This window comes from Vombatus ursinus, unplaced genomic scaffold, assembly GCF_900497805.2.
Source record: "Vombatus ursinus unplaced genomic scaffold, bare-nosed wombat genome assembly UNPS02004179.1, whole genome shotgun sequence".
NCBI lineage: Eukaryota > Metazoa > Chordata > Mammalia > Diprotodontia > Vombatidae > Vombatus > Vombatus ursinus.
The window spans coordinates 343658-358097 of NW_020943957.1; the positions used below are offsets into that span (position 1 = coordinate 343658).

Here is a 14440-nt window from a genome sequence, read left to right on the forward strand (position 1 = left end):
TTTTTTCTTCCCTCATTCATTCCTCCACTTATACCATTCTTCCATGCAGCCTTTCCTTCCCTCCCTCTTTTATTCCCCCATTCACTCATTCTGTTACTTTCTCAGCTATTCCTTCACTCATTCCTTTCAAACCTTTCTTCATTTATCCTTTTTTTTTTTTTACTCAGTCCTTTACAATCCTTTCTTCCTTCCTTCATTCACTCCCTTCCAGGCCTCTTTCTCTGATATCAATCTAAAGCCAACTTCCTTTCTCTGTTCCTTCAAGGACATCTCCCTTTCTCAGCCTGTCCCCCCTCCCCCCTCCCAAGTTCTCCTGGGCCTCGGACCTGTCTAGCTCCTCATCGATGGGCTGGTAATTCATCTCATAGCATTCGATTCTCTTCAGAAAGTCTTCCACTACCTTCTCCCGGTCACAGTCTTTGTAATCGGGGCTGCTCAGCTTGACTTGCTGAGAGAGAGACAGACAGACAGAGACAGAGAGACAGTGAGAGAGAGGGAGGGAGGGAGGGAAGAGGGAGAGAGAGAGGGAGAAGAAGGAGAGACAGTGAGAGAGAGGGAGGGAAAGAGGGAGGAAGAGAGACAGAGGAGAGACAGAGAGACAGAAAGAGTCAGAGATAGGGAGGGAGGGAAGAGAGAGAGAGAGAGAGGGAGGGAGGGAAACAGAGAGAGGGAGAGAAGAAAGGGAGGAAGAGAGGAGAGACAGACAAAGACGGAGAGGGGGAGAGAGATAGAGACAGAGAGACACAGAGAGGGAGGGAGGAAGGGAGAGACAGAGAGACAGAGAGATTCAGAGAGAAAGAAAGATAGAAAGATGGAAGATTGATTTAATAGATGTCTTCCACACTCCTGAACATGAACAGTCTGGGCTGAGGTCATATAATCCCTTTCCAGGGAGGAGGATGGCCCACTGTGATCCAGCTTTCCCTTTCTATATAACTTTGGGTCAATGTCACTTCCCTCTGTGGGCCTCAGTTCCCCCATTTATGGAAAGGAATATGAATATGGAAAAGGAGGCTCTCCAAGGCCCTTTCCAGCTCTTAATCATGGGTTGTTTTCACTTTGTGGGACTTGCCTTCCTCCTCCTCAGACCAGAGCACAGTAAGGGGTTGGAGGGCCGGCTCCCCAAAAGAGGTGGCCATGCAATGGGGAAATTGGTCCTTAGGTCGAGCTTGGGAGGGCTAGGACAGGCGTTATGCCAGAGTGGGGCTCTCTTACTGTGATGTTCTCAGCAATGATGTGTGGGTCATCACAGATGGACTCAATGAAGAAAACCTGCAAGGCGACAAGAGAGGAGGTCCTCAGTTTCCCTTAGGGGCCTGGCATGTAAATATGAGCTCATGAAATTCCCTGTAAACTTAAAAAATGACCCATTTGAGATGGAAATCTTGCTGAGATATCTGGCTACAACCTGGACGAGGGTTCGGGACACCCACACAGAAGTTCTGCTATGTGATTCTGGGCAAATCTCTTGCCCCCTCCTAACCTCAGTTTCCCCATCATGAAAATGAAGGGTTTGGACTCTATGATTGCTCATGGCCCTTTCCCCTCATGGCTCTCTCTCTCTTTGCCTCTATTTGTGGCAGTCTGGAGAGAGGGAGGAGCAGAACACAGGGTGCTTTAGAAGTGTGCACGAGAGAAAAGTTAAGTCGGCCCTGAATGAGAGTTATTTTACCTTGTAGCCATGCTCCTTGGCGAACTGCAGAATGAGTGACCGTCTTTCCCTAGTAGTATTGGTGGCATCAAAAACCTAGAGACAGAAGATAGTTTAGGGCTAGGCTGAATGGGGAGGACTTCCTGGAAGAGGAGGAGGAGACAAGAAGATGGGACTGGAATTGGGCCTTGGCTGACAGGACAGGCAAGTGTAAGATTCCTGTGTGCCCTGCTCTTTGGATGTCACTGAGAAAGGGAAGGCCCGGGTTCAAGGCCAGAGGCTCTGCCGTGTAAGTGCTTGTGTGCAGGACCTATGTGTGAGCTTGGATGGTTTCTCACCCCTCTTTGGGCCTCCCCCCATTTGTCTCCTCTGTGACATTATCCAGATTGCCCCAGATGACTTAATGGGGTCTCCCAGCTCTGATGCTTGGCCATTCTGACCCAGCACAGAGAGACCCTTAGGTCAATTTACCGCTACGTGTCCTTCCTCACGGCCAAGGTAATCATGGACATCCTTCAGGGCCGCCAGTGCGCACTGCCTGAGAAAGGACAAACAGAGAGAGAAGGGGTCTGATGGAGGTGATGGAGGAGGGAGAAAGAGAGAAATGGAGAGAGGAGAGAGACAGAGACACAGAGAGAGGGAAGGTGATGGGGGTGGTAGGGAAAGGGGAAGCCATGGTAGGGAAGAGGAAGGGGTCAGAAGCCAAATGCTAAAGGTTGTCATGGGTGGTCAGATGAGCAGGAGATTAGTTTGGGCTTAGAGCCTCCTGGAGGTCAGGTCAAGTCTGGATTAGCAGAGGGGGCAGAGGCAGGGGCAGGAGGCCTACTGGGGGTGGAAGGAGAGTGAACAGATAAGAGAAGGCTGGTAGGACGGAGAAGAGGGAAGGGGTAAGGAAAGGAAGGCCCATGAACGAAGTAAGACTACTCACTTTCGGATGACCAGGGCTTCCTTGTTATCCGGCCGAAAGAACTCATAGTTCTTGTATTGGACGGCCTCTCGGCGGTACTGGCCTAAATTGAACACTAAATAGAGAGTTGGGAGAAAGCAGCTTTGAGTGGGTGAGTTTGGCCCATTGACCTTAGGGGCATAAGGGGCTCAGGGGTGTGGTGATTTCTCTCAGTGCCATGCCTTCTTTTCTTCTCTAGGGAGGGGTCCGGGATCATTAAAGGTGGGAAGGACCATAGAAGGAGTCTGCATGGCATTTCGTTCTGGGGACCACAATAGGCAGCATATCCAGGGAACGGATTCATGCTATTTGTGCCCCTGTGGAAGGAAATGGGGATATTTCCCCCGGAGGAGAAAAGCCTCAGGGAGGAGAGGAGAGCTGGCCTCAGTTGTCTGAAGGGGACAGAACCCGAGCCAAGGGAGGAAGGTTTTCTTGACATCCAGCCACAATCTCCTTCTTTTGCCACTTGTCCCATTGCCCCCAAATGTTCTCTTCTTGAGGCTAAATGCCTTCAGTTCCTTCAGTGGATCCTTGTATGACCCTAGTCTGCCCCCTTTGGCTATGATCCTGCTCCCAAGGCTCTTCCCAGCATGTGCGGTCTGACTAGCAAAGAGGGTGGGTGCTTGACAACCCCCCCCCTTATCCTGGACACTTGGGGTCACGTGCTTGGATCAGGACATAGGTTCATAGCTACGTTTAATTCACTGAGCATTTATTAAATGCCTACTACATGCAAGACACTGGAGACACAAAGGCAAACACAGAGCCTCAATCTTTCAAGCCTCTATCTGAGGGGGGGACCCTGCATTGCCTTGGAGTCACAGAACCTGAGTTCAGCTACTTGGGATACCTGGGAAAAACTCAAAGCCACGCGCTTTGGCCCAAACGTTACTGTGTCTTTATTGGAGTCTCAGAATGATCGTGTATGTCTGAAAGTCTCAGGACCCGAGTTCTCCTTCTTACTACCTGGGTGACCTTGGCATCTGCCTTCTCATCTCTGGAAGGTCCCGTCCAGTGCTAGGATCCCCTGAGGCCACTAGGTGGGGATGAGGGAAGCCACTAACTCGGGGATCCTGGGGACGGGGAACCTCTTCCTTCTGATGGGGAGCTTCCTTGGCCGGAAGGCTGTACGTACCTTTGGTTGGGGTCCCAATCCAGTTGAGGTACCTGGTAAGCTTGGTAGAGATATAGGTCTTGCCCCGTGCGGGCAGCCCCACCATGATCACCATCGTCGGGGAGTTGGTGAACTGAGGAATGGATGCTGAAATTCAATTCAAATTGACAGACATTCAGTAAGTTGCTCCTATATGCTTGGGAAGATGCTTGGTGCCACTCCCCCTCCCCCACCCAATCCTTGCCCTCCTGGAGCATATGACCTAATGAAGCCAAGGGTGGGGCTAGGGCTGGGGAATCGGAGACCGTAGAAGGTGGAGTGCAAGGTAGCTTATGGTGGGGCATAGGACAGACCTGGGCAAAATACCCAAGAAAAATGTAAAGATGGCGGAGCTAATGGAGCCGTTCACCAAGATGGTTTGGGACTAGGGAGAAGGCATTGAGAAAGGAAGGCATGATCCCATCCCCTGACTACTGCTGGCCCTCTTTTCCCTAGCTCCAGGGTGTCTCGGCCTATGTGGTGGTGATTGTCCACTTACCCCCTCAGCAGCCTGCCAGCAGGGTGGAGGGGAAAGGCTTTTGAAGTCGGGGGAGGCTCAGGCTGAAACACCTCAGGCTTTACTTACTGGACACGGGTAGCCAGCCCTCTGAGCCTCCGTTTCCTCCCCATTACAACGGGAGTGATCATGCTTGGGCGTAGGAGGAAAGGACTGGGTGAGCCTTTCAGCCTCCAGCCAGGTGTGCTATCATTACTGGGAGGCAGAAGGCCTGGGTTCAAACCCCAGCTCTTTTCCAGTGGTCCCTTGGGACGCTTCATCTTCCCGATCCTCGGGTTCCCTTTTGTAAAATTCGAAGAGAGGGCTAGGTGGACTTTAGGGTGCTATACAGCGCCCCCCACGATTCCCTCTGGGGGCGAGGTGGGCATTTGCTAAATGCTCAGGCTGGAATTGGGATGCCTGCCCTCAGGAGAGCCTGGACCGGGCCTGGGGAGCCATTGGGGGAATGAGGGGAATGACGTTAGGAGAAGGGGAGCTGAAGAGGTGGGGGTAAAGTTCCCCTGGGCTTTGGAGAGGAAGCAGGCCCTTTGACGAATGTAGGAGGAATGGACTGCTCCAAGGTCACCACATCGGCATAACTGTGCTGCTGTGGCCTTATCTGCAGAGAATTTGCAGGACCCAGCCCATAAAGCTCGGCAAAGAAGCACTCCCAGAGCGAGGACAGGCTCTGTTATCCTCTCTTCTTTGACAATATTTATGGCCCTTGACCTTCTCCTTTAGCCCCCTTCCCACTGCCTCCTCCTCCATATCCTGCCTCCTCCTCCATGTCCTTCCTCCTCCCCATGTAACTTTTTTTTTTTTCCTGTTTGAAAGTTTGAATTTCAAATGAATTTTCCGCTTGCTTGATGTCCCTGGGCACTGAGGCATCTCCTTCCTTTAATCTCTGTCCCTTTTTGATACCCCCTCCTGCAACATTTGGTTCTGGGACAGTGGGACAGTGTCCTCCCATTAATGGAAACAGGACACTCTGAAACAGGACTGAAGGAGGGAGGGAGGGCCCCACATGGTGGTTTTGTGTAACCACCACCTGTCTCCCACAGCTAGAGGGACTGAACGAAGACACGTCACCTCGCCTCACCCCAACCCCCAGCTGGGGAGAGGAGGTGGAGAGTCGGGAGAGAGGGGAGGGGCTCCCAGTGAAGGGACAAAACTTTCCCAGTCTTCATAAGGGAGTGACTCAGTTTCCTTGGGCAAGTTCCTTTCCTCCTCTGGACCTCAGTTTCCCTGGCTGTCAAATGTTGGACTAGGTGATTTGCAAGTGCCTTCCCAGCTTTCAAGTTCGACTCTATTTACTTGCTGGCTGACCCACGGCAAGTCACTCCCACACTTTGGGTCTCGGTTTTCCTCTCTATAAAAGGGGTGTGTGCATGTTGGAGGACAGGGTCTAGTCTGAGACCCTGATATTCTGTAATTCCAATTTGCAGCCTTGGGGAACCCTAAATGCCATGTTGTGAACGAGAAGAGACAGAATAGAATGTTCTAAAAATAAAGGAAAGGTTCTAAGTGGGAAGGGAAATTTCTGAAGGAAAATAGAATGTTCTAAGCAACATAGCCCAAGGAGATAGAGAAATATCTAAAGGAGAGAGATGCAGCCTCCAAGACCCAGATGAAAAGTGCAGGCTGAGAAAGTAAGGCACAAGGAGAGAAAGAGTTCTCCCAAAAAACAAATGGAGATTCCCCTCCTGTTCAGCTGTCTCTGGCTGCCCCTATCCTGACCCTGCCAGCCCCAATTACAGCCCTCCCAGCCCTGCTGGGGGCCCAGCCCCACTTACAAGCCCCCCATCCCCTGTGGACCCAGGGCCTGCTTACAGCACCCCCTGCCTCCCTGGGGACCCAGCCCCACTTACAGCCCTGCCACTCCCCTGGGGGGCCCAGCTCCCCCCCCCCAACCCCACTTACAGCCTCTGCGACGCTGCAGACGGCTGCTGCTGGTATGGGGAATCCAGATCTTCTGTAGCCGGGTCTGGGTGAGTTCCCCCATCTCTTGGGACATGTCGGGTCTCCCTCCTTTTCTTTGCTCCCTCCCTCCCTCTCTCTCTGCTCCCTCCCACTCTCCCTCTCTCTCCACTTTCCCACCTCTGTCTGTTACTCCAAGGTCCTAGACTGCCTTGGCTAGGGTTCAGAGGGCTGTGCCTTTGCTGGGAGGGATCCTGGGGGAGGGGATGTTTGTAATATTGTCCTTCCCCTGGTGGCCCCCGGCAGGACAGAGGTCAGTAAGGGAGGCCTCTGAACTGCCACCACCAAGTGCCTGTCCCCTAACTGTGTATGGGGCCGATAACCTCCAGGCCCCTTCTTCTCCTCCTCCTCCCTCTCCCTCCAGGGCTGCCAATGGACAGAGGGCTTTGGGTGTCAGTGAGTCCCCTCCCTCCTGCAACACACACCCTGCTCCGGGGGTGGAGACCAGGATGGCCTCTGGGGTCCTAGAGGCAGAGGTGGCTGGTGCCCTCAGAGGAAGCTGCCCCAGGCAATATCTTACCCCCCCATTCCCACTCCGAAATGGCCCTTTGTACCCTCCTGGGAGGCCCAGGGGAGAGAGAGGCAAGAGGGGAGGATGGAGGTACAGAGTACACTGAGAGACTGAAGAACAGATGGGGAGACTGAGGCACAGAGGGAAGGAAGGCCAGAGGGAGAAGGGGAGGAGAAACTGAGGAACAGAGATAAGGAAAGATGGAGGGAAGCCCAGAGGGATATAAGGAGGAAGGAAGGAATAAAGGGAGCAGAAAGCCATCGTAACAGAAGAAGGCAAAGAGAGATGGAGGGTTTCAGTGAAGGAGGGGAGGGAGAAAGGGAAAGAAGGTGAGAGGGTCCTGGTGCTCACTACTGATGTGGGCAAGGAGGAAGAGGAGGCTTGGGGTTAGGGGAGTCTCTGGATGGGGAGCCTAGGGCAGTATCGGGGTCACTGCACTACACTGGCCCCGGGCCCAGGGCTCCTCCGGGAGCATTGGCCTGTAAGTAGGACAGATGGGTCCCTGTCCCAGAGAGAGGCCACACAGCAACCTCTCCCACCCCACGTGTGGGGCCCGTGGGCCTCACTGCCCTCTCAGCCACGAAAGCCTGGCTCCATTCCCCTCCTCCCACCTCGTCTCTTCATTCCCCCCAAGAAGCGGGCACAAGGCCAAAGCTGGTCTCAGTATGTACCCCTGCCTCGGCCTGGAGCCCCAGGGGGGCAGGGTGGGGCTTGGTTACTTTCTCTCTCTCTCTCTCCTCCCTCCCTTTCTTTCCCTCCTTTCTCTCTCCTCTTTCTCTTTCTCTCTCCCTCCCTCTCTTCGTCTTTCTTTCTCCCTCCCTTTCTCTCTGTCTTTTCCCCTCTCTCTGTCTCTGTGTCTTTCTCCCTCCCCCCATCATGTCTCTCTCTCTCTGTCTCTCTCCTTCGCCGTCTCTCCTCTGTGTGTCTCTTTCTCTCTGGCTCTGGCTCTGGCTCTGTCTCCCTCTCCCATCTCTCCAGCATTAGATAGATCCCTTTTCCCTGTGGTTCCCTGAGACCCCGGCTCTCCTTTCCTCCTAACTCCAGGATCTGAAAACAATTCAGATCCCTTTCTTGGCCCACCACTAACTCTCTAATGTCCCCAGGGCAGAGATTGGGAACAGCTGACACTCGCCCTGGGCTTTTACAATGAACCCCACCATCTTCTCACAAGAACCCTGACAGTGGGCTGCGGATGTTTCAGGTGGCCACATTCTTCCATATAGCTCACAGAAAGGAAAACAGGTTCTGAGGGAAAGGGCCTCACCCTGGGTCACATGGCTGGTGAGTGGCAGAGTTGAGGTAGCGGTCTTCAGACACTTACTAGCTGTATGACCCTGGGCAAATCACTTCACCCTGTTGGCCTCAGTTTCCTCATCTGTAAAATGAGCTGGGGAAGGAAATGGCAAACCGCTCCAGTGTCTCTGCCAAGAAAACCCCAAATGGGGCCACGAAGAGTCGGACACGACTGAAACACCTGAACAGACACGTGATTCTTTCTGCTTGATGGAGGAGGAAAGCAGCCCAAAGAGGGGCTACACCGTGCCTGAGGATTCCCAGGCCCCTGGAGTTAAGCCAGTGTCCTGGCTCTCCTGACTTTCAGGCTGCCGCACACTGTCCCTCCTGCTTGACAGACTGAGGGGTGGAGGAAGATGCTAATTGGCTTAGAGATCATCTAGTCCCACCGTTTACTGAGGGGACAACCCAGGGTCAGAGCAGATGGTGGCAAGGAGGCAGCTTAGTGGTCAGGGAGTCTGGCTTCCTTATTTGATTTCTTGAGAAAGGAAACAGAGACTAAGATGGGGAAAGGGACCTAGAACCACAGAACATCAGACCTAGAAGGACACTTAAAGCTCATAGAGTGTGACCCTCCTAGAGTTACAAAGGGAGAAACTGAGGCCTGAAGATCATTGACTATAACCCTTGTCACATCACAAAAGAGGGAGAGGAGGCCCAAAGCAAAGGACCTAGACTTACAATGGTCTAGTTAGTGAACAAAAGGGCTCCCCAAATGCCTTCAGCTTGGTAAACAGGTGGTGCTGCAGGTAGGGGGAAACTGAGTCTGAAGGGCTTGCCCAAGGTCACGCCACTGGAGATTGCCCTCCCACCGCCACCCTGGGATACTCCAAGTCTGGTGTGTTTCAGAGGGCCAGATGACCCTCGGGTTCCCTGGGGGACCAGCCTTTCTCCGAACCTTGGGGGTAGAGAAAGACACCCACCCTCCCAGCTCTGCCCAGTTTCTGCCTCCTCCCCAGCCACCTACACCTTCCTTTGCAAGCCTTTATGCCCCCTAGCCTTACCTGCTCTCTTGCCTCTTCTGTCCTCCATGGCTTAGCTAATTCACTCAAGACAGCCCCAGTGGGGCCTTTCGATTTGAAAATGAGGTAAAGTTGCTGTGTGCTTGTTCCCCCAGGAGAGTGGAGAGCCAGGGAAGCACCCCTTGGATAGGGGAGGCCCGATGGAGGGGGGGGTGCAGTTAGGCTGCAATCAGCTGTTGCTAGCTCTTGCTAAAACTGCCCGTAAATCTTTCTCCTGAGTCCCCCCCTCCCAAAGGTCAAAGCTAATTTTAAACATGTCCTAGCTTGAGAAAGGAATATAAAACCACACACACACACACACACACACACACACACGCGCGCGCGCACACACACACACACACACACGCATGCACACACACTACACAAATGCACGCACACACATACCATACACGCACATCCGTCCCTCATCCCTCAATTGGGATTCACTGGCTAGAAGAACAAGATATGTTGACCAACAGCTTCATAGTCTCTGCACCTAATGCGGGGAGCTGGGAGACATGGGTGTGACATTTGACTCCGACACTTGCTAGGTATGGCATTCTATGCCTGGCACTTGCACCTTCTCACCAGGCCTCAGTTTCCTGAGCTTGGGGTTGAGGCTTTTTAAGCTCTCTTTCCCTCTTTAGGTCTTGTCTAGATAATGAAAGATTGGAATCCAGGGACTCTGGCAGGGAGGGAGGGGTGGGGCTTTCCTTATCTTTGGGATTCAGTTTCCCTTGCCTGTAAGAGAAGGAGGTTGGAGTCCATGAGATTTAAGCTCCCTGCTTCTCTCTGGGTCTCACTTTCTCTTATCTGTAAACTTATGGGGTTGGAATTGATGGATCTCTAAGTTTGCTATCTCTTCTCCAGGCCTCAGTTTCCCCACCTATAAAGTGAAGATACTGAGAGTGAATGGAGCTCTCCTAAGTGACGGAGATGGATTACTAAATGCTCCTCACCTGCAGGAGGTGCGGAACTGGCAAGAGCTCGGGAGAGGTGAGGTCTCGGTCTTCTGGCTCCAGACTCTCTTCAGATCTCCGATGGGAGAGAAAGACTCTAGGAAGGAGAGGACACGGAGCAGAGCCAACACCTCAATCACACCCCTATCTCCAGCTTACTACAATAGCGACTTCAGGCAATTTCTCCTCGAATGAGAGCTGGGATTCTGGAGAGCTCCTTTTCTCTGTGTGCTGTCTGATACATTCTCATCTGAGCAGTTCTCTGACTTCTGTTTGCTATTACCTTGAAAAAATGGGTTTATTTGCTATTTTTCTATGTGTGTTCTTTGTGGAACTGGCATTTGGTGGGGAGTCTAACCTTGGATTTATAGCTTGGGTTCCTGCTTCCCTGTTACAGGATAGTGATCACGAGCTTAACTTGAACCTAGAAATGACTTCCCCAAGACTAACACTATTTGGCATGCAGATAGATTTAACTGGAGCCTTTCTCTGGGGAGAACATCTCTTGCCTCCTCTCCTGGCAGGAATCAAAAGTCTTCCTTGGAGAAGGATGGATGGAGGATACTCTACAGCCGTGATGTCAAACTCAGTGGTCACATATTGACTTAGAAAACATTTCCCAATTGCATTTTAATCTGGTTCTGGCCACACTGAATTCCACAGACCCTTGAGTTTGATTCCTTTCCTCTAGAGATATCAAATCACATCTCTCTGAAAGCCCCATTTTACAGAACAATATGGATACACATAACATACGTGGGGAAAATACAACATACATACAACATCCCTTACATATGGGAGCCCATCCACAGGAATATACCAATATCTCCTGGTCACTTATTTTGCAAGAAACTGTGGCTTTTTGCTGTTTTTTTTCCCCTAAAAACCTTGGATGTTAAAAAAAAAAAACAAACAATCCTATTCTTATAAGGTTCTGCTGTGTTTTTCCTTAAGAGTAGCCCATTGTTTTCTTTTTTCACTTAATTTTAAAATTTTTTCTCAATTACATGTAAACAAAAATTCTTAACGTTTGTCTTTTAACATTTTGAGTTCCAAATTTTCTCCCTCTTTCCCTCCCCTACCCCTCTTTGAGAAGGAAAGCAATTTGATATAGATTATACATGTGTAGTCATGCAAAACATTTCCATATTAGTCATGTTGCAAAAGAAAACACAGACCAAAAAATAATAATAATAAAGTTTTGAAAAGTATGCTTCAATCTGTATTCATATGCCATTAGTTCTTCCTCTGGAGGCAGATAGCATTTCATTCATCATGGAATTGTCTTGAATTATGACATTGCTGAGAATAGCTAAGTCATTCACAGTTGATCATAGTTCAACAACGCTGTTACTGTGTATAATGTTTTCCTAGTTCTGCTCATTTCACTTTGCATCAGTTCATGTAAGTCTTTCCAGGTTTTTTTTCTGAAAGCATCCTGCTCGTCATTTCTTATAGCACAATCATATTCCATCATATACCACAACTTGTTCAGCCATTCCCCAACTGATGGGCATCCCTTCAATTTCTAATTGTTTGCCACCACAAAAAGAGCTGCCATCAATATTTTTGTACATGTGGGCCCTTTTCCTTTTTCTTTGATCTCTTTGGGCTAGAGACCTAGTAGTTGTATTGCCGGATCAAAGGGTATGCACAGTTTTATAGCCCTTTGGGCATAGTTCCAAATTGCTTTCTAGAGTGGCTGGATCAGTTCACAATTCCACCAACAGTGCATTAGGGTCTCTGTTTTTCCACATCCCCTCCAACATTTGTCATTTTTCTTTTCTGTCATATTAGCCAATCTGATAGGTGTAAGGTATGACCTCAGAGTTGTTTTAATTTGTATTTCTCTAATCAATAGTGATTTAGAGAATTTTTTTTTCTTTTTAAGATATTTTTTTTTCAATTACATGTAAACATTTTTAACATTAGTTTTTTAAAATTTTGAGTTCCACAGCTGGCCAGTTTGCCTCAGTTTCCTCATCTGTAAAATGAGCTGGAGAAGGAAATGGCAATCCACTCCAGTATCTTTGCCAAGAAAACCCCAAATGGGGTCATGGAGAGTTGGACACAATAAATCGATTAAAGAACAATAACAACAAAACATGTGTTCTATGTGTGTTCTTTGTGGAACTGGTATTTGATAGAAAGTCAGTCAAGGCTTGAGGTACTACTTCCCTCTTAAGGGATAGCGATCAGAAGTGCAGCTTGAACCTAGAAATTATTTCCCTAGAAACCAGAAAACAACTAGGTGGCACAGTGGATAGAGTGCTGAACCTGGAGTCAGGAAGACTTGAATTCAAATTCAGCCTCAGACACTAGCTGTGTGACCCTGAGCAAGTCACTTCCCCTCTGTCTGCCTCAGTTCCTTTGTCTGTAAAATGGGGATAATAATAGGACCTACTGCTCAGTGTTACGAGGACCAGATGAGATAATTTCAAAACACTTAGCATAGTGCCCAGTAAACCTTAGTGCCATAGAAAATATGTAAATTTACATATTTTTTTATTTTATAAAATTATACATAAATATATAAATAAAAAGCTATATAAATGTTAGTTTTTATTATTATAGAAAGACTAAATGTCATAATTCAATCTGGGAATTCCTTTTCACCTACGAGTAAGGCTGAGGCCATACCCCGCTGTGCTAGACAGATACCATATGCCCCAAATCGGCATTTACTCTAGATGTGTATTACATGCCCAAGGAGAAGAATTCTGGGAGACCAGAGACTGGCTCCTCAGCCCGACAGAGTGATGACACTGACCAAGAGACTGAGGGGTACAGCTGCAGTGCCAATGGATACTCTCCTCGACCCCCGCCCCCCCCCAGGTGCCACCTGACAGGAATGTATACAAACTTTAGCTGAGATGTTATGTGGAGGGTGGGTCCCAAGACCTTTATGCTAATTTTGTCTTTAATACTGTACAGCAGAAAGAGAAAAGCCTGTTAAATTCCTCTTCAGGGTGGAACAATGTGTGCAGGGACTGATTCAGATAGGGGTTGGGGACGCTGAGCATGCAGGTGAGGTCATCGAAGCAGTGCTGGCAGAGAAACCATTGACAGGGACCTCTGAGGTGAGACAGGCATTCCTCAACTTCAAGGGTCAATGGAATTCACAGGGCTCAGCCTCAGCAGGCCCCAGGCCTTCTCCACATAAGCAAATGAGGGCATCAGCACCAGCAAAACCTGAGACAATCAGGTGAGACATGGATCAGTGAATAATCCTATTCTCTAAGGGAATGGGGGCATGAAAGTCTGGCATAAGAAGACCTCCTTTTCAGGTAATCATCAGAGTAACAAATCCACCTTTTGTTATAATTGTGGCTTGTTGTTTTTGCTCAGTTGTTTCTGACTCTTCATGACTCCATTTGGGGTTTTCTTGGCAAAGATACTGGAGTGGTTTGTCATTTCCTTCTTTAGTTCATTTTTCAGTTGAGGAAACTGAGGCAAACAGGGTGAAGCGACTCGCCCAGGGTCACACAGCTAGGAAGTTTCTGAGGTCTGATTTAAACTCAGGAAGAGGAGTCTTCCTGATTCCAGGCCCGGCATTCCATCCACTATGCCACCCAGTGGAAAATGGGGCCGAAGGTCCACGGAGAATCTGGGGAACAGAGAAGAAAGAGAAGGCTCATACTCTGGAGGAGTAGCCCTCTATGAAAGAATGCAGAAAACATGGATTCCTCAGTGCTTACCCTGACTCTCCAAACTTGGGAGAAGGATGCCCTTCCTACCTCCACAGATAACCAGCTGAGCCTGGCCAGAGAAGGATGGGAAATGGCTGCTGGGATGAAGCAGATACTGCAAAAAAGTATCTGGAGGCAGAGCAGCAGACTTCCACGCTTGATGCCCCTTACGACGCCCTAGAGTTTGAGCAAAAGCAAGGCCCTGATATGAGGGAAGTTACCTCTATCTATAGGGGAAGACGCCGGGAGAGTAAAGAGAAACAGAATCGAACCACAAGCTGAGACAGTCTTCAAAATGGCCAGATTAAGAGGGAGGAAAATCAAAGGGGAAGAGGACAAAGGTTGAGAGAGGAGGTGACTGCCACTTCCCTGCTTAGGGCTGCTCTCTCATTTGTTTTTCCTAGGCCGGTCGTTCCAAACCAATGGTGGAGATTGGTTGGGATGCTCCGGTGGATTGAAACGCTCTGGTGGATTGAAACTGCTATCAAAAGTTGTCAGGCAGAGGGCGTGAAGCCAAAATAGGTTTGGATTGGTTTTTTGTTTTTGTTTCTGTTTCTGTTTCTGTTTCTGTTTCTGTTTTGTTTTGTTTTACCAAAAAGTTTATTTTAAAATGAAAAGGTAGATAAATATTTTGGAGCTTCATGCTTTGAGATTTTAATTCTCATTTTCTCGTTTGATTGCTGGTATTAGGCATTATTAGTTGGTAATGAAAATGTTCAAAGATTGTTCTGCAACCATGAGGATGTGTGATGAAAAGTGTGGAA

The 14440-nt window shown here is 49.4% G+C and overlaps 1 protein-coding gene across 1 annotated transcript in view; it reads right to left on the reverse strand.

Annotated features, from left to right (window-relative positions):
- LOC114053689 (6-phosphofructo-2-kinase/fructose-2,6-bisphosphatase) overlaps positions 1–6260 on the reverse strand; it is a 14525-nt gene extending 8265 nt beyond the window's left edge. Inside the window, exons 1-7 of the mRNA XM_027876808.1 lie at positions 6167–6260; positions 3733–3858; positions 2580–2673; positions 2123–2189; positions 1673–1747; positions 1216–1272; positions 320–448 (exon numbers count right to left, since the gene is read on the reverse strand). Coding sequence (XP_027732609.1) covers positions 320–448; positions 1216–1272; positions 1673–1747; positions 2123–2189; positions 2580–2673; positions 3733–3858; positions 6167–6260 — 642 coding nt within the window. The remainder of the gene's footprint in view (positions 1–319; positions 449–1215; positions 1273–1672; positions 1748–2122; positions 2190–2579; positions 2674–3732; positions 3859–6166) is intronic.
- Positions 6261–14440: the final 8180 nt, after the last annotated feature.